Source organism: Ranitomeya variabilis, chromosome 8 (assembly GCF_051348905.1).
Source record: "Ranitomeya variabilis isolate aRanVar5 chromosome 8, aRanVar5.hap1, whole genome shotgun sequence".
In the NCBI taxonomy this organism is placed as follows: Eukaryota; Metazoa; Chordata; class Amphibia; order Anura; family Dendrobatidae; genus Ranitomeya; species Ranitomeya variabilis.
Genome location: NC_135239.1, coordinates 140,357,037 through 140,382,736, shown reverse-complemented (window position 1 = coordinate 140,382,736; position 25,700 = coordinate 140,357,037). Strand labels below are relative to the sequence as shown.

The 25,700-nt window shown below is 42.7% G+C and overlaps 1 protein-coding gene across 3 annotated transcripts in view; it reads left to right on the top strand.

The window, feature by feature from the left end:
• The window catches only part of SERHL2 (serine hydrolase like 2), a 208,508-nt gene that overhangs the window by 17,916 nt on the left and 164,892 nt on the right, over positions 1 to 25,700 (top strand). For all 3 annotated transcript variants that reach the window (XM_077277341.1, XM_077277342.1, XM_077277340.1), the window contains exon 2: positions 13,593 to 13,625. In XM_077277341.1, coding sequence (XP_077133456.1) covers positions 13,607 to 13,625 — 19 coding nt within the window. In that variant the 5' untranslated portion in view covers positions 13,593 to 13,606. The remainder of the gene's footprint in view (positions 1 to 13,592; positions 13,626 to 25,700) is intronic.

The window sequence follows — 25,700 nt, the reverse complement described above, 5'->3', positions numbered from 1 at the left end:
TAAGTGGCTCAAGAATTGGTGTAGGAAGGAGGGGTTTGGGTTCCTGCAGAACTGGGCCGACTTCTCAGTTGGCTACAGGCTCTACGCTAGGGACGGGCTGCACCTCAATGGGGAAGGGGCAGCTGTGCTGGGGGAGAAAATGGTTAGAAGGTTGGAGGAGTGTTTAAACTAGGGATTGAGGGGGAGGGTATTCATTTTATAGGAGGGGAAGATAGTGCAGATAGAGACCTGGGCACAAATAAGGAAGTTGGGGGTGGCGGTGGCATGGGGGGTGGGGTTAGAACAGTTAGTAATTTAAGAAAGAATAGAGGTACAGAGAGTAACATCAAGTGCATGTATACTAATGCCAGAAGCCTCGCCAACAAAATGGATGAATTAGAACTAATGTTGTTGGAGCATAATTATGACATGGTGGGGATATCTGAGACGTGGCTGGATGAGAGCCATGACTGGGCTGTTAACTTGCAGGGCTATAGCCTGTTCAGAAATGACCGTACAGATAAGCGAGGGGGTGGGGTGTGTCTATATGTAAAATCTTCCTTAAAACCCATCCTGCGTGATAATATAGGTGAATTTAATAAAAATGTAGAGTCCCTGTGGGTGGAGATAAGGGGAGGGGGAAAAAATAATAAATTACTGATAGGGATTTGTTATAAGTCTCCAAAAATAATGGAAGCAATGGAGAATATCCTCGTAAAGCAAATAGATGAAGCTGCGACTCAAGGAGAAGTCATTATTATGGGGGACTTCAACTACCCTGAAATAGATTGGGGAACAGAAACCTGCAGTTCCAGCAAAGGTAATCGCTTTTTGACAACTATGAGAGACAATTACCTTTCACAACTGGTTCAGGACCCAACAAGGAGGGGGGCACTGCTAGACCTAATATTAACCAACAGGCCAGACCGCATATCAAATATAAGAGTTGGGGGTCACTTGGGGAATAGTGATCACAAAATAATAAGTTTTCATGTAACCTTTAATAAGATGGGTAGTAGGGGGGTGACAAGGACACTAAACTTCAGGAGGGCAAATTTCCAACGGATGAGAGAGGATCTTGGTGCAATTAACTGGGACGATATCCTGAGACACAAAAATACACAAAGAAAATGGGAGACGTTTATTAGCATCCTGGATAGGACCTGTGCACAGTATATACCGTATGGGAATAAACATACTAGAAATAGGAGGAAACCAGTATGGCTAAATAGAGCTGTAAGGGGCGCAATAAGGGACAAAAAGAAAGCATTTAGAGAATTAAAGGAAGTAGGTAGTGAGGAGGCATTAAATAAATACAGAAAATTAAATAAATTCTGTAAAAAGCAAATCAAGGCAGCAAAGATTGAGACAAAGAGACTCATTGCCAGAGAGAGTAAAAATAATCCCAAAATATTCTTTAACTATATAAATAGTAAGAAACTAAAAAATGACAGTGTTGGCCCCCTTAAAAATAATCTGGGGGAAATGGTGGATGAGGATGAGGAAAAAGCCAATATGCTAAATGACTTTTTTTCATCAGTATTTACAAAAGAAAATCCCATGGCAGCCAATATGACTAGTGATAATAATTCCCAATTTAATGTTACCTGCTTAACCCAGCAGGAAGTACAGCGGCGTCTAAAAATAACTAAAATTGACAAATCTCCGGGCCCGGATGGGATACACCCCCCGAGTACTGCAGGAACTAAGTACAGTCATTGATAGACCATTATTTTTAATCTTTAAAGACTCCATAATAACAGGGTCTGTACCACAGGACTGGCGTATAGCAAATGTGGTGCCAATATTCAAAAAAGGGGCAAAAACTGAACTCGGTAATTATAGGCCAGTAAGCTTAACCTCTACTGTGGGTAAAATCCTGGAGGGCATTCTAAGGGATACTATACTGGAGTATCTGAAGAGGAATAACCTTATGACCCAGTATCAGCACGGGTTTACTAGGGACCGTTCATGTCAGACTAATTTGATCAGCTTCTATGAAGAGGTAAGTTCCGGACTGGACCAAGGGAACCCAGTGGACGTAGTGTATATGGACTTTTCCAAAGCTTTTGATACGGTGCCACACAAAAGGTTGTTACATAAAATGAGAGTAATGGGGATAGGGAAAAATATGTGTAAGTGGGTTGAGAGCTGGCTCAGGGATAGGAAACAAAGGGTGGTTATTAATGGAGCACACTCGGACTGGGTTGCGGTTAGCAGTGGGGTACCACAGGGGTCAGTATTGGGCCCTCTTCTTTTTAATATATTTATTAATGACCTTGTAGGGGGCATTCAGAGTAGAATTTCAATATTTGCAGATGACACTAAACTCTGCAGGGTAATCAATACAGGGGAGGACAATTTTATATTACAGGATGATTTATGTAAACTAGAAGCTTGAGCTGATAAATGGCAAATGAGCTTTAATGGGGATAAATGTAAGGTCATGCACTTGGGTAGAAGTAATAAGATGTATAACTATGTGCTTAATTCTAAAACTCTGGGCAAAACCGTCAATGAAAAAGACCTGGGTATATGGGTGGATGACAAACTCATATTCAGTGGCCAGTGTCAGGCAGCTGCTACAAAGGCAAATAAAATAATGGGATGTATTAAAAGAGGCATAGATGCTCATGAGGAGAACATAATTTTACCTCTATACAAGTCACTAGTTCGACCACACTTAGAATACTGTGCACAGTTCTGGTCTCCGGTGTATAAGAAAGACATAGCTTAACTGGAGCGGGTGCAGAGAAGAGCGACCAAGGTTATTAGAGGACTGGGGGGTCTGCAATACCAAGATAGGTTATTACACTTGGGGCTATTTAGTTTGGAAAAACGAAGACTAAGGGGTGATCTTATTTTAATGTATAAATATATGAGGGGACAGTACAAAGACCTTTCTGATGATCTTTTTAATCATAGACCTGAGACAGGGACAAGGGGGCATCCTCTACGTCTGGAGGAAAGAAGGTTTAAGCATAATAACAGACGCGGATTCTTTACTGTAAGAGCAGGGAGACTATGGAACTCTCTGCCATATGATGTTGTAATGAGTGATTCATTAATTAAATTTAAGAGGGGACTGGATACCTTTCTGGAAAAGTATAATGTTACAGGGTATATACACTAGATTCCTTGATAAGGCGTTGATCCAGGGAACTAGTCTGATTGCCGTATGTGGAGTCGGGAAGGAATTTTTTTCCCCATGATGGAGTTACTCTTTGCCACATGGGTTTTTTTTGCCTTCCTCTGGATCAACATGTTAGGGCATGTTAGGTTAGGCTATGGGTTGAACTAGATGGACTTACAGTCTTCCTTCAACCTTAATAATAACTAACCCTTTATTTTAGCAGCTACAGCGCCAAAATTTTGCACATACACATTACTAACATTACACAGGCCAACAAAAAACAACTTTTTTTATGTTTCTTTTACTAACATTAGTAGTGTGGAATATGCAAAAAAAAAAAGGGATATGCGATGGCTTACTGTATGTAAACCATGTCTCATATCCTGTCGGGTTTGGGAAGGAGAAATGAAAAGCCGGCAATTGAATTACCGGCTTTTCACATATCTCGCGCTGAATTTAATATAAATACAGTATATATATATATATATACAGTTAGGTCCATATATATTTGGACAGAGACAACATTTTTCTTATTTTGGTTATAGACATTACCACAATGAATTTTAAACAAAACAATTCAGATGCAGTTGAAGTTCAGACTTTCAGCTTTCATTTGAGGGTATCCACATTAAAATTGGATGAAGGGTTTAGGAGTTTCAGCTCCTTAACATGTGCCACCCTGTTTTTAAAGGGACCAAAAGTAATTGGACAATTGACTCCAAGGCTATTTCATGGACAGGTGTGGGTAATCCCTTCGTTATGTCATTCTCAATTAAGCAGATAAAAGGCCTGGAGTTGATTTGAGGTGTGGTGCTTGCATTTGGAAGGTTTTGCTGTGAAGTAAACATGCGGTCAAAGGAGCTCTCCATGCAGGTGAAACAAGCCATCCTTAAGCTGCGAAAACAGAAAAAACCCATCTGAGAAATTGCTACAATATTAGGAGTGGCAAAATATACAGTTTGGTACATCCTGAGAAAGAAAGAAAGCACTGGTGAACTCATCAATGCAAAAAGACCTGGGCGCCCATGGAAGACAACAGTGGTGGATGATCGCAGAATAATCTCCATGGTGAAGAGAAACCCCTTCACAACAGCCAACCAAGTGAACAACACTCTCCAGGAGGTAGGCGTATCAATATCCAAATCTACCATAAAGAGAAGACTGCATGAAAGTAAATACAGAGGGTTCACTGCACGGTGCAAGCCACTCATAAGCATCAAGAATAAAAAGGCTATACTGGACTTTGCTAAAAAACATCTAAAAAAGCCAGCACAGTTCTGGAAGAACATTTTTTGGACAGATGAAACCAAGATCAACCTCTACCAGAATGATGGAAAGAGAAAAGTATGGCGAAGGCGTGGTACAGCTCATGATCCAAAGCATATCACATCATCTGTAAAACACGGCGGAGGCAGTGTGATGGCTTGGGCATGCATGGCTGCCAGTGGTACTGGGTCACTAGTGTTTATTGATGATGTGACACAGGACAAAAGCAGCCGAATTAATTCTGAGGTATTCAGAGCTATACTGTGTGCTCAGATCCAGCCAAATGCAGCCAAACTGATTGGTCATCGTTTCATACTACAGATGGACAATGACCCAAAACATAAAGCCAAAGAAACCCAGGAGTTTATTAAAGCAAAGAAGTGGAATATTCCTGAATGGCCAAGTCAGTCACCTGATCTCAACCCAATTGAGCATGCATTTCACTTGTTAAAGACTAAACTTCAGACAGAAAGGCCCACAAACAAACAGCAACTGAAAACCACTGCAGTGAAGGCCTGGCAGAGCATCAAAAAGGAGGAAACACAGAGTCTGGTGATGTCCATGAGTTCAAGACTTCAGGCAGTCATTGCCAACAAAGGGTTTTCAACCAAGCACTAAAAATAAACATTTTATTTAAAATTATTGAATCTGTCCAATTACTTTTGGTCCCTTTAAAAACAGGGTGGCACATGTTAAGAAGCTGAAACTTCTAAACCCTTCATCCAATTTTAATGTGGATACCCTTAAATGAAAGCTGAAAGTCTGAACTTCAACTGCATCTGAATTGTTTTGTTTAAAATTCATTGTGGTAATGTCTATAACCAAAATAAGAAAAATATTGTCTCTGTCCAAATATACACTCACTGGCCACTTTATTAGGTACACCTGTCCAACTTCTTGTTAACACTTAATTTCTAATCAGCCAATCACATGGCGGCAACTCAGTGCATTTAGGCATGTAGACATGGTCAAGACAATCTCCTGCAGTTCAAACCGAGCATCAGTATGGGGAAGAAAGGTGATTTGAGTGCCTTTGAACGTGGCATGGTTGTTGGTGCCAGAAGGGCTGGTCTGAGTATTTCAGAAACTGCTGATCTACTGGAATTTTCGCGCACAACCATCTCTAGGGTTTACAGAGAATGGTCCGAAAAAGAAAAAAAATCCAGTGAGCGGCAGTTCTGTGGGCGGAAATGCCTTGTTGATGCCAGAGGTCAGAGGAGAATGGGCAGACTGGTTCGAGCTGATAGAAAGGCAACAGTGACTCAAATCGCCACCCGTTACAACCAAGGTAGGCCTAAGAGCATCTCTGAACGCACAGTGCGTCGAACTTTAAGGCAGATGGGCTACAGCAGCAGAAGACCACACCGGGTACCACTCCTTTCAGCTAAGAACAGGAAACTGAGGCTACAATTTGTACAAGCTCATCGAAATTGGACAGTAGAAGATTGGAAAAACGTTGCTTGGTCTGATGAGTCTCGATTTCTGCTGCGACATTCGGATGGTAGGGTCAGAATTTGGCGTAAACAACATGAAAGCATGGATCCATCCTGCCTTGTATGGAGCATCTTTGGGATGTGCAGCCGACAAATCTGCGGCAACTGTGTGATGCCATCATGTCAATATGGACCAAAATCTCAGGAATGCTTCCAGCACCTTGTTGAATCTATGCCACGAAGAATTGAGGCAGTTCTGAAGGCAAAAGGGGGTCCAACCCGTTACTAGCATGGTGTACCTAATAAAGTGGCCGGTGAGTGTATATGGACCTAACTGTATATATACAGTGCCGAAAAGTAGTGTTCAACCCCCTGCAGATTTAGCAGGTTTAATAAGATGCAAATAAGTTAGAGCCTTCAAACTTCAAACAAGAGCAGGATTTATTAACAGATGCATAAATCTTACAAACCAAAAAGTTTTGTTGCTCAGTTAAATATTTATAAATTTTAAACATAAAAGTGTGGGTCAATTATTATTCAACCCCTAGGTTTAATATTTTTTGGAATAACCTTTTTTTGCAAAATCAGCTAATAATCGTCTTTTATAAGACCTGATCAGGCCGGCACAGGTCTCTGGAGTTATCTTGGCCCACTCCTCCATGCAGATCTTCTCCAAGTTATCTAGGTTCTTTGGGTGTCTCATGTGGACTTTAATCTTGAGCTCCTTCCACAAGTTTTCAATTGGGTTAAGGTCAGGAGACTGACTAGGCCACTGCAACACCTTGATTTTTTGCCTCTTGAACCAGGCCTTGGTTTTCTTGGCTGTGTGCTTTGGGTCGTTGTCTTGTTGGAAGATGAAATGACGACCCATTTTAAGATCCCTGATGGAGGAGCGGAGGTTCTTGGCCAAAATCTCCAAGTAGGCCGTGCTATCCATCTTCCCATGGATGCGGACCAGATGGCCAGGCCCCTTGGCTGAGAAACAGCCCCACAGCATGATGCTGCCACCACCATGCTTGACTGTAGGGATGGTATTCTTGGGGTCGTATGCAGTGCCATCCAGTCTCCAAACGTCACGTGTGTGGTTGGCACCAAAGATCTCGATCTTGGTCTCATCAGACCAGAGAACCTTGAACCAGTCAGTCTGAGTCCTCCAAGTGATCATGAGCAAACTGTAGACGAGCCTTGACATGACGCTTTGAAAGTAAAGGTACCTTACGGGCTCATCTGGAACGGAGACCATTGCGGTGGAGTACGTTACTTATGGTATTGACTGAAACCAATGTCCCCACTGCCGTGAGATCTTCCCGGAGCTCCTTCCTTGTTGTCCTTGGGTTAGCCTTGACTCTTTGGACAAGCCTGGCCTCGGCACGGGAGGAAACTTTCAAAGGCTGTCCAGGCCGTGGAAGGCTAACAGTAGTTCCATAAGCCTTCCACTTCCGGATGATGTTCCCAACAGTGGAGACAGGTAGGCCCAACTCCTTGGAAAGGGTTTTGTACCCCTTGCCAGCCTTGTGACCCTCCACGATCTTGTCTCTGATGGCCTTGGAATGCTCCTTTGTCTTTCCCATGTTGACCATGTATGAGTGCTGTTCACAAGTTTGGGGAGGGTCTTAAATAGTCAGAAAAGGCTGGAAAAAGAGATAATTAATCCAAACATGTGAAGCTCATTGTTCTTTGTGCCTGAACTACTTCTTAATACTTTAGGGGAACCAAACAGAATTCTGGTGGGTTGAGGGGTTGAATAATAAATGACCCTCTGAAAACACTTTTCACAATTTAAAAAAAAAAATAAACAAAGAAATAACATTCTTTTTTGCTGCAGTGCATTTCACACTTCCAGGCTGATCTACAGTCCAAATGTCACAATGCCAAGTTAATTCCAAATGTGTAAACCTGCTAAATCTGCAGGGGGTTGAACACTACTTGTAGGCACTGTAGATACTGTATATATGTTTTAAATAACATTTGAGCACATAAATCCATTAGATGTCGGTTTTGCAAGCCTGCGAGAAACTATCGCAGTACGGATGCCATACGGATTACATACGGAGGATGCCATGCGCAAAATGCTCTGCCACACCCTGCCTACGGATGACATACGGATCACTATTTTGGGAACATTTCTCCTTATTACGGCCGTAAAAAACAGACCGTATTGTCTTACGCTGAGTGTGACGCCGGCCTTACTCTGGACTCTAGCTGGCCTGTGTTCAGCTGTGTCCTTCTTTTCAGAAATGCACAAAACTGGCGGATGGAACTTTTAAGTAATCCTAAAAAGACGGACACCGCCAGATCACAGGTCAGACAGCGTCCACAGTGCATCCATCTGCCTTATTATAGGGAATCTTCAGCCACAGGTTCCGTCTGAATCACGTATTTCAGAGATTTACATGGAAACCCCAGTGTAAGAGCTCAACGCAGAGGGCAGGATAAATGTGCGGCGAGCCTTACTGCGATGTTTGAGAGGCAGAGTGAAAAAATCAACAGCATATGAAGAATTGGTTTTATTTTTTATTCTGTTCCTTGTGGGGTATAAGTGATTAGACGACTTTATTCTTCAGGTCGGTGCAATTACAGCGATATCAGCTTTATATCGGGTTTTTATGTTTGGCTGCTGTCACACACTAAAAGATGCTTTTTTATTGCAAAAAATAGTTTTTGCATCACCACATTTTGAGAGCTGTAATTTTTCCTTATTTTGGACCACAGAGTCATGCGAGATCTTGTTTTTTGCAGGACGAGTTGATTCTTTTAGGCTATGTGCACACGTATAATGGTCCACTGCGGATTTTTCCTTAGCGGATTTGATAAATCTGCAGGGCAAAAACACTGCGTTTTTGCTGCAGATTTATAGCGGATTTACCGTGGTTTTTCTGCGGATTTCACTGCGGTTTTACAACTGCGGTTTTCTATAGGAGCAGCTGTAAAACCGCTGCGGAATCCGCAGAAAGAAGTGACATGCTGCGGAATGTAAACCGCTGTGTTTCTGCGTGTTTTTTTTCCGCAGCATGTGCACAGCGTTTTTTGTTTCCCATAGGTTTACATTGTAATGTAAACTCATGGGAAACTGCTGTGGACCCGCAGCTGCTTAAACGCTGCGGATCCGCAGCGTTTTCCGCATCGTGTGCACATGCCCTTATTGATGCCATTTTCGGGCACATGACATTTTTTGTGTTCACTTTCTATTCCGATGTTTCTGAGGAAGAACGAACAAAGACCAGCAATTCATGAATTTCTTTTGGTGGGGGTGGGGGGGTTTATGCCGTTCCGTGTGTGGTAAAATTGATAAGGCAGCTTTATTTTTCTGGTCACTACGATTACAACGATACCTCATTTATATCTTTTTTTTGTGTTATGCGCCTTTATACAATAAAAACTTTTTTTTTATAGAAAAAATAATTATTTTTGTATCTCTTAATTTTTGACTTTTTTTATTTTTCCGCTGATGGAGCTGTATAACAGCTTGTTTTTTTGCTGGACAAAATTACTGTTTCAGTGGCACAATGTTTGTTTATATCCGTCTTTTTGATCCTGTTTAATTCCACTTTTTGCTCTGCGGTATGATAAAGCATTGTCTTTTTTCCCTTGTTTTTATATTTTCTTTCTTATAGTGTTCACTAAAGGGGACAGTTTTATAGGTCGGGTAGTTGCAGACGCAGGGATGCCAAATATGTGTACTTTTATTGTGTTTTATTTTTTTCATTCAAATATTTAGAGATACAATATCTTTTTTATTTTTTTTTATTTAAAAAAAATATTTTTACAATTTAATTTTTTTTTTTTTTTTACTATTTTCTAACTTTTTTACTTTGTCCCACCGTAGGACAATTATTTTTTGCATGCTGATCATTTCTACAGTATGGATATGCAGCAGGCTCCCCATGCTGCAGAAACTGTCAGCTCTGCACTGACAAGACACTTGCTCATCATGCAGTGTGCATGATCAGCAAGTTTGCTAGGTCTGATGACCCAGATGTCGTCATGACATCGGGTCACTATGGCAACGATCGGGACCCTGCATCACACTGCGTGGTCTCCGATCCAAAGGCAGAGGGGCTGTCAGCCCTCTGATAGCTTTTGAAATCATGCTGTTGTGTTTGATTGCAGCATTTCAGGGGTTAAGGTGCTGGGTGTCAGCTGTCAGAATCAGCTGACACCCGGCGGCGATCACCCACACACCCCTAGTGTGTGCGGGCGATCGCTCAGATGTATTAATTCGTCCCTGGTCTAATAGCCCAAGTCATAGGGACGGATTATTACGTCTGATGTCAGAAAGGGGTTAATAGAGAAAAAATATCAATCATGCCTTTTTTTTTTTTTTTACGCCATTTACAGATTCCCGTAAATAATCTGATTGCTGTGATATGCTGGTCGTTATGATTACAGAGACACCAAATATGCAGATTTTCAATGCAGCACGGTGGCTCAGTGGTTAGCACTGCAGCCTTGCAGCGCTGGAGTCCTGGGTTCTAATCCCACCTTGAACATCTGCAAGGAGTTTGTATATTCTCCCCGTGTTTGCGTGGGTTTCCTCCGGGCACTCCGGTTTCCTCCCACATTCCAAAGACATATTGATAGGGAATTTAGATTGTGAGCCCCATCGGGGACAGTGATGATAATGTGTGCAAAGCTGTAAAGCGCTGCGGAATATGTTAGCGCTATATAAAAATAAAGATTATTATTATTTAAGAAAAAAGTATTAAAAATGACTTTTTTTTTTCAGTATCAAGTGTTTTTATTTATTTTATAGGTTGAAAAAATCTTTTATTCCCCATCTAGAATAGAAATACACAGCAATTTATTTCTGTCAGTATAATCTGCCTGTAGTCCGAGCCTGCTGTACAGATCAAGTACACAAGATTCTGCAAGTGACATCACTAGAGCTTGTGGTTCAGCAGCTTAAAGCACCTGTAGGGGGTTCAAGACCTGGGAGACTCAGGAAAAAAAGTTGTAATTGCTTATTATTTTTGTAATACTTTTATAGGAACAAAAATATTTTTCTTCACCACAGTGTACAAGCACCATAAAAATACATTGTGTACCGTATTTTTCGGACTATAAGGCGCACCCAGGTTTTAGAGGTGGAAAATAGGGAAAAAAAAATATTTGAAGCAAAAAAATGTGGTAAAATATTTAATAACATAAATAACATACTATTATATGTGGTGTTATTATATATAATAGTATGTTATTATGTTGAAAGCTGCAGGACCAGTGTGGTGTCTGTACAGTACTATATGAAGATGCTGGAGGGTGAGTATAAGAATGGGGGCACAGGGCTGATATTGAAAGCACCACTCCAGCACTGCAAAATAGCACTGGAGTGCTGCTTTAAAATCCCATGGGAGAACTATAACTCCCAGCATGTCCTGCAGATCCTATGACATGCTGGGAGTTATAGTTCACCACAGGAGTGGCAGAGTGCTTTATTGTGTATTGTAAAGACTAACCTCTTAATTGTGGCAGCCAGCCGCTGTGGTGAGGTAAAAGCATCCCATGACTGCACACAGAGCCCTCCCTCTTGTTGCCTCCCCTGTTATGATTGAACTGGTGGTTAGGAACACTAGAAATGACCAAATGAGCAAACTAGTAATACAGGACGAGCTCTGGGAAGTGGGAGCTCTGCTGACCGCAACCCCTAATCCTATCACAACAACTAGAAATAGCCGTGGAGCGTTCCTGACTCTGCCTAGACGCCTCTTCACAGCCTAAGAGCTAACTACCCCTAAAGATAGAAAATACAGCCTACCTTGCCTCAGAGAAATTCCCCAAAGAAATAGGCAGCCACCCACATATATTGACTGTGAGTTAAGATGGAAGTCACAAACACAGGAATGAAATAGGTTTCAGCAAAGGAGGCCAGACTTAACTAAATAGACTGAGGATAGAAAAGGTATCTTTGCGGTCAGCATAAAAACTAACAAAAAACCACGCAGAGTGTGCAAAAGAGAGCACCGCACCGACTCACGGCGCGGTGGTGCCACTCTGCATCCCAGAGCTTCCAGCTAACAAGACAAAATCATAATAGCAAGCTGGACAAAAACACAATGGTAACAAATAAGCTAACAGGGACTTAGCTTTTGCTGAAGTAGACAGGTCATCTGAAAGATCCAAGAAAACTGAACCAGTACTAGGACATTGTCAGCTGGCATCAGGTAACGATCTGACTGGAGTTAAATAGAGCAGCCAGCCAAGGCCTAAAAGAGGTCAGCTGGAGAAGGAACTTCAGAACCAGCAGCTCCACTCACAGCCACCAGAGGGAGTCCATGGACAGAACTCGCCGAAGTACCATTCACAACCACAGGAGGGAGCCCGAGAACAGAATTCTCAACACTCCCCACAGCACAGGTTTTGAGGAAGCCTGCAGATACTAGTGGAGAGCCTGAAGGACCTGTGATGATGTCAAGAAGAGGGAGGGCTCTGAGCTGCCATGTGATGCTCCAGCCCGCCCACTCCTGACATCACACAGGTCCTGTTTGTGCACAGCACTCGGCATCCAGGCATGGCAGGCAGGTATACAGCGATCTCCTCTCCGCTCTGGCCCCTGCTGCTGCTGCTGCCTCCTCCCCAGGACACACAAATCTCCCCAGCTGCTGCAGGAATCAGCGCTGAGGAAGCCATGCATGTCCCTGCTTCAGTGCAGTATTCATTTGTGGCTCACTGCTCAGCTGATCGGTGGGCGGGGAGCCGCTAATGAATATTCACTGCACTTAATCATCGGGACCACGTGGTTTTCCCAGCGCTGATTCCGGGCAGCGGGGACATCCTGAAGTGGGATAACAGTGCGATCCCACTCACTGCTGCCCCCCTCCCCACATGCTACATCCGTACCATAAGACGCACCCACACTTTCCTCCCAAATTTGGAGGAAAAAAAGTGCGTCTTATGGTCGGAAAAATACGGTATATAACAATATATTTCTATGGATATGTATATTCTGCTTCTGGGTTCATTGTCTGCTATATAGAAAACAAGATAACCAAATTCTCCCATCTCCATCATTGTGAGTTACCTCACTGGTAAAGCAACACCCTGCTAACATTGAGATGCGAGTATGATTCCCAGGGAAACCCGATCATAGGAGGGAGAAGAATATAATAGAATTTAATTTATGTGCTCAGCAGAGAGAATCTGCCTCGCCCCCTAAGGAGGAGATACGGGAGTGATTAACATGTCGGAGAAGTGAGTATAGAAGCCGGGAGAACAGCTGAGATGTGACTAGACACGGAACTGAGCCCTCAAATCGGGACAGTCCCACCGAATCCGGGACGTTGGGAGCTAAACCCCTCCCTGAGTCCAGTTCTGTATCTCCTCCGCCGCATCGGAGATATCACAGCGACACTGCTGCAGCTAATCACTGCGCTCACGGCCTACATCAGTTTATTGGCTAAAGCGCTGTTACGTCATCATTGTGGCAAAACCTCACAGACAGGGGCAGCAGTGGTGACGTAGCAATGGACCATGGGAGGATAAATACGGTAAATGCCCAGATTATTTTACTACAAACTGAACATATGGAGAATCGTTTTCTGAAACAGGACAACGCCTTTAAATCAACATAGGATTCTATGGAGATTTCACCTAAGTTGCTCTTGGATTCTCATTGTTGTAGATGTAGTATGGATAATAAAATGTGGCGATAATGCAGCTGTTAAAACCGACCTAACACATAAGTCTCACAGAGACTGAAGACCAGATTCATGTAGGTTAGAGTTTAGATAAGGCTTTCTCCCACTGATTAAAGATTAACATGCACTGTCTGTGCTTTTACTCTGCAGGTGACTGAGAAGACATGACATTTCTGCTAAAAGGTACGCTTTATTTAATTACCGTAACAGGTCCCATAGAGTGAACGTAAAGTTATAGTCAATTTTCCTAGTGGCCTTGTTAGAATGATAGATAGAATATGATAGAATATGATGTTGGATTAGAGATCATTGTTCCTGTAGCTTTTGTGAGTAGTAAAACAATGTCATGGTAAAAAGATTGTCTGGTTTAGAGAAAGCATTTATATAAACGCATAGTACGGAAATAAAGAGCTAATAGGAGGAATATACTTTTTAGGGCTCTCTTCTAGTCTCCAAAGCATTGAACAGCTACAGATAATGGGGCTGATTTACTAAACTAAGGAATACTAATGCATTGCTGACCACATTCAGGGTATGTTCCCACAATCATTGTTTGTTCAGGCTGAATTTCTGCATGAATCCCCCACCTCAGTTCACTTGCAGTTTTCCTTACGTTTTTATCTCTCTTTGGTATGTTAGATTAGATGTACCGTGTCTGCGAATTGAGATACTGATTTGGCTTTTATCCTAAGTCATATTGTACGACTCGTTAAAGGGTTGATTGTGACTTGTAGGATCGCTACTTCCAATAGGTGGCGCTGTAGAGTTTAAGTCCTCTTTTTCTCAGAAGAGGCAATTTGCATATTTAAATTCCCAGAGGAGCATTGTACGGCAAATAAGCCTCCTTACCTTGACAAGCCAGAGATGGTATGTCACTCTCCATAAGGAGAAACGATACCCCTTAGACCCCATGTCCAGAGCCTCTCACCTAGCCAAATCAGTTCTCATGCTTCGCACTGACGAGGGCCAACAGCCCGAAACACCGTGTCTGCGAATTGAGATACTGATTTGGCTTTTATCCTAAGTCATATTGTACGACTCGTTAAAGGGTTGATTGTGACTTGTAGGATCGCTACTTCCAATAGGTGGCGCTGTAGAGTTTAAGTCCTCTTTTTCTCAGAAGAGGCAATTTGCAGATTAGATGTACAAATATATAGATAGATTTGGAGTAGATGGCTACATTACAGATGGATATCCATGATATACCGTATGTAGTTAGTGCCTTGAATGTGTAGTTTACTGTACATGTGTTAACCTAATAAATGAAAAAAATTATATGGGGTTCCCCACAATTTTTGATAACCTGCAAAGGTAAAGCAGACGGCTGCAGGCTTATATTATCAGGCTGGGAAAGTCCTTTGATATTGGGCCCTTCCCAGCTTAAAAATACCAGCCCACAGCCACCCCAAAATTGGTGCATCACATTAGATTCGCCAATTCTGGTGCTTTTCCTGGCTCTTCCCAATTTCCCTGGTGTGGTGGCAATCGGGGTAATGGTAGTTGGTGTTGATGTCAGGTGTGATTTGTCAAAAATCACAGATGCCATCTAGCTTGTGTGATAGTAATGGAGAGGTGTCTATCAGACACCCTGTTTATTAACTTGGTAATAAAAAACCTACACAGGGAAAAAATACTTTTATTTCAATAAAGACTCCCCAACACTATCCCTCGTTAAACAGTTTATTGAAAAAAAATGTAGAAAATCCCATGCAGGTCCGCAGTAATCCAATCCTATGGTAGTCCACAAGTGGATACCTGAAAAACATAAAAATACAGAAATAGACATTAGACACTCCCTTGTTCACCAATTTATTTGTACACATTTTCCCAGAAAGCTCCAATGTAGTCTACATTCCCCAAATCTTGGTGTGGCGACTGTGAATAGCAGTAAAGTTCTTGCTATTCACAGGTGCTGGGTAGGGACATCATCATCCTCTCAGTGCTCCATATGCTCAGCGAGACCCAATGTGTGGCCATTATACTGTATGGAGCACTATGTGGGGCCTTTATACTGTATGGAGCACTATGTGGGGCCTTTATACTGTATGGAGCACTATGTGGGGCCATTATACTGTATGGAGGACTATATGGGGCTGTAATACTGTATGGAGCACTTTTTGTGGCCATTATACTGTATAGATTACTTTGCAGAGTTTAGTATCATTTGTAAATGTTGTAATTCTACTCTGTGTGCCCCCTACAACGTCATTCATAAATGTTATAAAGAACATATGTTAAAAATAACCCCTGTGTACCCCACTGTTAACTGTTAACTACGCAATCCAAGTGTGTTCCATTAATAACCACCCTTTGTTTTCTATCACTGAGGCAGTTGTTAACCCAGTTACACATATTTTCCCGTAGTTTCGTTTTTCCCTTTTTTTATACCAACCTTTTAATTATAACCGTATCAAACGCATTTGAAAAGTCTATATGACAACATCCACTTGCTTTCCCTGGTCCAGTCTGGAATTTACCTCCTCATCGGTCTGAGTACAGAATGCAAGGTGCTGTGCTGCAAAACTGCACACTGTCTACATTACGTTTTTCCCATTTTTGTTCTGTAGTTATTGGCGACTCTATTTTGTTGTATTTGACTACATGATACTTAAATATTATGGTTTTTTGTACTTGTTATATGTATGTTCTTTTGTCTTTATTATGCTAATAGATTTTTTTTATGTGTTTAAAAAAACCCAATAATCTTAATCTTTTATTTTTTATATAGCCCTAACATACGTCGTAGTGCTTTTACTGTAGATCTTACCTGTTAGATAAAAATACTGAGCCCAGGGTTCAGTAAAATGTTCCGAACTTTCAATTACAATCCCCCCCATCTCCCCTTAAGTTGCTTGACCGCACTCGCTTTAGAGCACTGACTGAATTGAATATTCAGCCCTGCACACAATGACCCTGAATATGCAGAGTGCACACTTTGTCATTATGTAGGTGCTTTCTCATTGCCCATACTCCTGTTTGCGGCAGCTGATGCAGAAAGTAAAGGGGGATAAGAATGCTCCCATACTGTGTGTTCCCCCTGCAGTGTCAGAGTGGACGCATTCTGATCTCCGGTCACCATTGGCCGTATGCTACTTTGTGTTCGTTTGTGCGAGAGATCAGAGAGCATACACACTGACACTATGTGTGCACTTGGGTCCTGCAGTGGCAATGTGTGCAGGGATAAGAATTCAATTCAAGCAGTGCTCCAAAACGAGCGTTGTCAATTCCCATAAGGGAAAGTGTCGAAGGTTGTAATTGAAGGGATGGAACAGTGATTGAGCTATGGGCCATGCCAGCAGGGCACCAAAATCCATGAAAAGTTGCATAAGTTTTGCGCAACATGGAGTTGCGTAAAAGTTGTGTGACTCTTTAAAGCAATTTTATGCAAGTTTCGTTCAGCTCTTCCAAAAGTGCGAATCTGGTAAAGGTGTGACAGAGTAAGATTTGTGGTGAGGCTCAGTACACTTGTCAGACAAGTGTTGTGTATTGCTTAGGCCCCTTTCACACATCAATTTTTTGCCGTCAGTCACAATCCGTTGGCTCAACGGATCAATGGATCCGTCGCAGATTGTGAAAAACTGATGCGATGGATTCGTTTTTTCGATGGATCCGACTAGCGGATCTGGCTAATTGGATCGAAGCATGCTCAGTTAAAAAAACACAATCCGTCGCCGGATCCCGTCATTTGACGGATCCAGCACCATAGGCTTCCATTCTAACAAACAACGGACAGCGACGGATCCGTCACTGTCCGTTTTTTCAACGTAGAAAAAAAACGTTACTATGTCCGTTGTCTCTGGCTGTCGGACAAACTATTTTCGACGGATCCGGCAAATGATGGATGAAACGTGAGGCTAATACAAGTCTATGAGATAAAAACGGATCCGGCGGCATCAGTCGCCAGATACGTTTCTTTCCAAATTCGACGGGTTGCGACTGATGGCAAAAAACTGATGTGTGAAAGGGGCCTTAATGAATCATGCGCCTCTAATGGCAGCACGCCTCCTCCTCAAGACCGGTATGAACAACACTGATCACGGTGAATCAGAGCTATATTTAGTGCCTTTTAAATAGAGACCAAAAATGCTAAATTGAGCCTGGGAGTTTTTTTTTTTTTTACTTCATTTTAATGTGAAGCTATTTTCTAAGAACAGGCACAGTTTATCCTTACAGAGAGATCCCCAGGTAGATTAAACTTTAGCAACAGGCTCAGAGGTCAAGATTTATGGAACCATAAATAACCTTCACCCTTATCAAGACTTGATACCTAGCACTCAACTTGGTGAAGTGTTACCTGCCGCTATGTGTGGAGCTGAATTTCCTATAAGCCCTTAACTGAATAATTCATCAAATAAAAAGGGATGAATGAATACGTTTTAGCTCTCAGAATATGGCAAGAAAATAATAAATATATATATATATATATATATATATATATATATATATATATATATATATATATATATATATATAATATGTGTGTGTGTGTGTGTGTGTATATATATATATATATATATATATATATATATATATATATATATATATATATACACACACATATGTATTTTTACTTTATTTTATTTTTTTTAAAGTATGTTTACTGTGTGACAGCAGTAAAACATTAAAAAACCCAATTTATAAGTTTAGTATTGCTGTAATCGCACCGACTTGAAGAATAAGGTAATCTAATCACTTATGCCGCATGAGGAACAGCGTAACAAATAAAAATAAGAACTATTCTTTATTCAGTCGCCATGACAGCACCACTAGAGAGGGGATCCGCCCTTCAGGGACAGGAAACCTACAGATATAAAAGGGCGGCACCTCTCTCCCGCATCAGTTGGTTTCCTGTTCCTGACAGGGGAACCTCTTCAGACATGCCTTATGAAGAAGGTCGAAGAAAAGAAGAAAGCCCAGTCCTGGCAGGCCGGTTCAGTTAGCGGGGGTCCCCTACCTCGGTCTGTCCAGGATGCTGGGAGCACCACACGGCAGGGGAACTGCTGGTGTAGGTGTCAGCAGAGAAAAGCAGCCTTCAGGGGAAGTGCTCTCTTCTTGGTGACCCATCGTTGCAGGTATCCGGTAAGTATATGCGGGGGAGCCCACCTTCTGAGACTGTGCCTGGCGGGGGCCTTCCAGGGGCTGGTCGGGTCCCGGTGGCGGCGTGCGCATCGGTCCGGGTGACGACCGGCATGCTCGGTGGCACATTGTTTCGTTGCCCATGGCCGGAAGGGGCGGCTCCTGATGACGCGGCCGGCAACGCGACCTGATGATGCGGCCGGGCATGCGCGGTAGAGCCGCGACGACTGATTGTGTCTCCCTGGGCATCCAAAGCCAGGTGATCCGGGCGGTGTGAGCCCTGGGGGCCGTGGATGGCAGGGTATGCGACCGAGCTTTTGAGGGGTCCATATTGTCAGCTGGGGGCGCGGTCTTGGGAGGGGGAGGCTCTCCAACATTAATCATAGTACCGGGCAGGTCACCTGTTATCTCCCAGCGACGATCTAGTGGCAGTAGTCGCGCTGGTGGATTTAAAAGCACTCAGAAGTCAAGACCAAACAAGTCCTCAAGCTGTAAGGCATCACCGGCTAGAAAGGACCCCCCCACAAATTACGGTACCACTCACTGCACGTCATGGGTAAGTGATCTACGTGAAAGTTCACTTGGTGATGTACTGTTCCTCCATATGTTCCCTCTCTCCTTATTAGGGGAGAAAGTGTTCTGCTAAAGCTAAACACAGGGAGTGTGCCGAGTGCGGGGAACTGCTCCCAGATGGTCACGAAAGAAGGTTGTGCAAACCTTGCATACAGCACTTAATAGCGGAGGAGACCCCTGACCTTACTTCCAGCCTGAGGGACATGGTCAGACAAGAAATCAGGGGTTCAATTAAGTCCCTATCCCAGAAAACAGATTTTAAAAAAGGGAAAGAAATCAGATCTCCAGTTTCAGATTTGGTATCGGACTCGGGTGAACTAAGCTCAGACTCGTTCCCATCATCTTCTTCGTCCATAGACTCTGAATCAGGTCATTCCTGTTTACCAATGCATACAATAATCAATAAGCATGTATTATAAGTGGCCGAGAGCATATTCAAAAAATCAGATATTGCTCTCCCAATATCAAAGCAAGTCTATAGGAGTATCACTCCCAATGGGACATATTATATACTAGCGGAAAAAGGGAGCATAGACACTAAAATAAGAAGTCACAACATTTTATTAATGGAATACGGAAAAAACCATACAAAAAATAATATGAATACTAATAACATAACACAATACAAAAACAATAACAATTCCAACATGTAAGCAGGAGGAGAGCCAACCAGTACACTAAAGGGTAGGGCACATAACCATAATATGATCTAGGTAAGTATTAGCAGTCCATGAGGGTCACCTGTGCTCTCATATGTGCCCTTAGGGGCAGCGGGTAGGTCGCACACGTACCCTGATCCACTATGGGTGAGTTGCTATTGCCTTGGCGATATACATGTACTGGGCCATAATGATGTATCATGTGATATAAGGCGTCAGTCCTTGATAGACACTTCTCTCATATGAGAGCACAGGTGACCCTCATGGACTGCTAATACTTACCTAGATCATATTATGGTTATGTGCCCTACCCTTTAGTGTACTGGTTGGCTCTCCTCCTGCTTACATGTTGGAATTGTTATTGTTTTTGTATTGTGTTATGTTATTAGTATTCATATTATTTTTTGTATGGTTTTTTCCGTATTCCATTCCTGTTTACCAGTGGATAGAGTTAATTGGCTTGTCAAGGCGGTAAACAATACAATGGGGAATGTGGAACCCCAGTCAGAGTGGTCCATGCAGGACATAATGTTCAAAAGGTTAGATTGGAAATCTCGAAGATCCTTCCCTGTGATCAATAAAATAAACACGTTAATTACAAGGGAATGGAAAAAGCCCGAATGAAAGGGTTCACTTCCACCAGCATTTAAGAGAAGGTACCCATTCGAGGAAGAAGCATCATCCTCATGGGATAAAACCCCGAAACTGTACGCGGCGGTAGCCAAGGCGTGCAAAAGAACCTCCCTTCCATTTGAGGACTTAGGAAGTTTAAAAGACTCACTAGACAGAAAGGCTGACTTTTTTTTTAAGGGTACTTGGGAAACATCAGCGGGATCCCTAGCATTTAAGAGAAGGTACCCATTCGAGGAAGAAGCATCATCCTCATGGGATAAAACCCTGAAACTGGACGCGGCGGTAGCCAAGGTGTACAAAAGAACCTCCCTTCCATTTGAGGACTTAGGAAGTTTAAAATACCCACTAGACAGAAAGGCTGACATTTTTCTTAAGGGTACTTGGGAAACATCGGCGGGATCCCTAAGGCCAGCAATTGCGGCCACTTGCACGGCACGATCACTAATGGTGTGGCTTGACCGCCTAGAGGATCAGCTTAAAAACAAGGTTCCCAGGAATGAGATCCTATCCTCCCTGCCTATAATCCAGGAGGCAGCTTTCCTTTCAGATTTGTCGGCGGATTCTGTTAAATTGACAGCCAGGTCTTCAGCCCTTTCTAATACAGCTCGTATAGCCTTATGGCTAAAATGTTGGCCAGGAGATATACAGGCCAGATCAAAGCTATGTGGCATTCCCTGTGAGGGGGTGCATTTGTTTGGCCCAGTACTTGATGAACCGTCATAATGCGTCGATTTGACGTATTGACGGATTCGTCAAAAATAGTGTAAAACGGATGCAACGCATCCAGTTTTTCGACAGATCCGCTAGACGGTTCCGTCGAAAAACTGCATCCGTTGCATCCGTTTTATCCGTTTTTCCCATCCATTTCATCCGTTTTTTGACGGATCCGTTTTCCATGCCTACAAATGGGAGTCTCCCAAATGTGATTGGCTACTGGAAAATAATGGCTGGACGCTGGCTGGCTGGTAGTCCTCTTGCTGTCAGGACGCTGGCTGGCTGGCCGCTGGCTGGTAGGTCTGTGGCTGGTAGTCCTCTGGCTAGCTGGCAGGAGTCTTGCTGGCTGGCAGGAGTCTTGCTGGCACATTGAGGAATGAAGCCACAGGCCAGGTTTATATAGATTTGGGGCTCTCTGGCCAATTGGCTACTAAATACAGATTTGGAGCATGCTCACTGTAAAAAAACGGATTCCAGCGCTGGAATCCGTCATACAACGTACCACGACGGATCCTGCGTCCTTAGGCTAACATTCTAGCCAACGACGTATGTCGCAGGATCCGTCGTGGCACGTTTTCCTGACGCAGACAAAAAACGTTTCATTGTACGTTTTTTCCAGACGACGTGTCGCCAAATTCCGACGGATCCAGTGCACGACGGACGAAACGCGTGGCCATGCCTCTCGATACGTCGCTAATACAAGTCTATGAGAAAAAAACGCATCCTGTGGGCAAATTCGCAGGATACGTTTTTTCACAAAACGACGCATTATGACGGGGTATGAAAGACGGAAGTGTGAAAGAGGCCTAACAGGAAGAAAGGTAGAGGGTATATTTTTAATACCTCTTGGGACTATAGGAAACCACAATGACTGCCGGACCAGGTGGGGGGCAGGCTTTCAGCCTTTTACCCTGCCTGGTTGAAGATTTCCAATAGCCCATGGATTCTCAGTATTATTGAAACTGGTATAAAATTTGAGTTCCAGAGGATACCTCAGGACAAATTACGTCTAACACACATTCGTTCTTCTTCCGCAGAACAATTGGCTCAGTAGTCTGAAGTCCGGGAACTTCAACAAAAAGGAGTTTTGATTAAAGTTCCTGCGGTACAGAGAGGTAAGGGGTTCTCCCCCCCTTCCTCTTTCTAATCAAAAAACCTGACGGCTCCTTTCGTACCGTCATTAATTTGAAGGGCCTAAATAAATTTCTGCTGGTCCATTCTTTCAAAATGGAGTCTGTAAAGACAGCAATAAAATTACGGTTTAACAATTGCTTCATGGTAGTCTTAGATCTGAAAGACGCCAATTATCATGTCCCAATACACACAGACCACCAACAATTTCTAAGAGTAGCAGTTTCACTGAATGGTGCAGTAGAACACTTTCAATTCCGAGCACTCCCCTTTGGGGTTGTGGTCACCCCCCCGAGTCTTCACTAAAATAATGGTAGAAGTCATGGCACACCTACATGACTAGAATGTATTAATAATCCCCTACATTGATGACCTATTGATTGTGGGACACTCAAAATCACACTGCACAACCCAATTGGGGAAGGTAACATCGGCTTTACAGAATTTGGGGTGGATTATTAATTTAAAAAAATCCCGTTTGCAGCCCTTAGAAGTACAGGAGTTTCTTGGTCTTGTCCTAGACTCTAGAGGGCAGGAATGTTGCCTTCCGGGCTTGTCAGGCTTTTCTCAGACAACCAGGTAACTGTAGCGTACATTAACCATCAAGGAGGTACTCTGTCCGGTTCATTAATGGAGGTCGCGGATCGTATCTTTCAGATGGCCGAAGTTTATCTACTATCTCTTATGGCTCTTCATATAAAAGGAAAGCACAATATCATGGCCGACTACCTAAGCCGCAACAAACTCGAACAAGGAGATTGGACGCTAAATCAGACCGTCTTCAATCAGATCGTTCAATTGTGACATAGATCTTTTTGCCAACCAAGAGAAACCCCAGAGAGAATCCGTATGCAGTGGACGCTCTCCTAATCTCATGGCACTTCAATCTCGCTTATGCCTTTCCCCCACTACACTTAATTCCGATAGTTCTGAGGAAGATACGGGAGGACAGGGCCCGGGTAATCCTGGTAGCCCCGTTCTGGCCCAGAAGACCATGGTTTCGCTGGCTGAGGAAGATGTCCATTTCCCAGCCTTGGTTTCTTCCAGAAATACCAGATCTCCTCTCCCAGGGTCCAATTCTCCATCCACGAGTGGCCAATTTACATCTAGAGGCGTGAAATTTTATTACTAAGGGGGAAGTGGTTTTCTCGAAATCTTGTAAATATATTACTAAAGAGTAGGAAGGTTTCTACAACAAATATTTGTCAGAATTTGGAAAAAATTCTTGGCAGTCTCGGGAGCACAGATTGACCAAATGGTCTGTATTAACCAAGTTTTGGAATTTTTGCAGAGAGGGTTAAAAATGGGTCTAGCCACAAGCACTCTCAGGGTTCAAGTGTCGGCTCTAGGGGCACTATACAATAGTAATTTAGCCAGCAATCACTGGATAGCTAGGTTCTTTAAGGCTAGTTTCACACTAGCGTTTGTAGCAGCTGCGGAGGGCTGCGGACTTCCTCCGTGAAGCCCCACCCTCGGCCGCACCTCCGCCGCTAGCTCCGCCTATTTCCCCATGCGGCCGGCATGCTGCCTGTGTACCTATCATTAACATTAGGCATGCATGTCGTGCTGCAGTATGCGGATGCTTCCGCATGCGTCGTTTTGACGATGCGGGAAAAAAAAAATGCTACAAGCTGCGTTGTACGCTGGTCGCCGCATGGTCAAAACGACAATTGCAAAATTAGTCCCAAACGCATTTTTATGTATATTGAAAAAGGTACAAAAGTTACCCAGCAAACATTTGCTTACACATGCTAAATTGCATGTTGTGAATATAGAACAAACGACTCAAAAGATCATATATAAATAAGGAGAAAACGGAGTCTGATCTAGTATACCAAAATATGAAACAAACTTTATTATCAATAGTACATCACATATAAAAGATAAAAACCAAAAAGCACAAAGCAAAAAATAGCACATATACCAGTGTATATAACTTGAGGTGATTCCACGGATAGATCCAAGCTAAGTGCTAGCACAGCATAAGTACAGCAGAAAGATGTTTTTATAGCATATATATATATGTGTGGTGTATCTCTTATATGCTGCCAAGACGGATATATAAAGCTAATGCTGGATAACTGACTTACAGCCAAAAAAGAGTATTAAACCTAATAATAAATAGCTAATCAGCAGCAATAGCTGCCCTAGTAGTATTGAACTATACCCATAATGGAGATTCAGTCACTATCGCACGATACAGCATGATATCACATCCCCTGGTAGCATAACATAATGACATGATAGAACACACTATGCCAAAAAAGTAGAAAGTAAGTTACCCATCATAGCTGCAAATAGCTGTGCCGGTGTCCCATCATTTTACATGTCTTTCTTGCACACAGGTGTGGTAGACAACAGTTCTGTGAACGCCTAAAAAGATGGATACCAGTGAGCAGACGCTAAACGGAGTTCGAAATGTCTCTATCTGCCTCATTATAGTGAGTGGTTCTGTCGCGGGTTTCGTCTGAATCGCTTTTTTGTGACATTTACACGGAAACCCCGATGTAAGAAGTGCTTGGGATAGAACACAATAATGTGATCCAGCCTTATAATGCAAGCGATCAAAAAATATTATGTACTCCAAAATATTATCAATAAAAACTAATTTATCCCACACAAAACCATCTCCCACTCAGGTCCGTCATATGTCACTGGAAATATAAGGGTTCCCAAATTACTTATAGAACAAAGACTCTGGAAAAGTGACATGTCTCCAACACCTCCATTTCCCCCAAATAAAATCATCCAGTGAAATCTGCACTCCAAAATCCAAATTCCCCCAACTTTTGAACCCCACTGTGCTTAAACCACAGTGAGCTACCACATGTTTGGCATTATTGTAGCGGGGAGAGCATAGTTAACTTAATTAATTAATTTACGAGGTGCATATCTTCAGAAGCACAAGCTGAGCACAATATATGGGGGCTGTTGCAATATATAGGGGCGCTACACATTATGGGGACACAGTGTATGAGCACTAAACTAGCATATTTGTAATTACCCAGAATGAAGCCTGGTGTGGATGTTTCAAAATAGTCACTGGAGCCATAGATGAATTCATTGACTGGTGCAATGTCTACAATGGGGGTCACTTTGGGGTTTTTCTGCTGTTCTGGCACCTTTGGGGCTCCACAAATGTTGCACACAAACTATTCTAGCAAAATCTGTTCTCTAAATCCAAATAGCGCTCATTCCTTCTCAGCCCTGATGTGTGGCCTAACAGTAGTTACTGAGAACATATGGGGCATCACCACGGAAGAAATTGTACAAAAAATTGTGGGGTCCACTTTCACCTATTAACCCTTATGTAACTGACAAATTTGCATTAAATACTGTATACAATTTTAGTGGTAAAAATGCAATTATTGTATTTACACATTCTAATGTTATAAAATTCTGTCAAAATAGTCACTACACACCTAAATGAAATCCTTAAGCAGTGAAAATTCCAATATGGGGTCACTTGTGT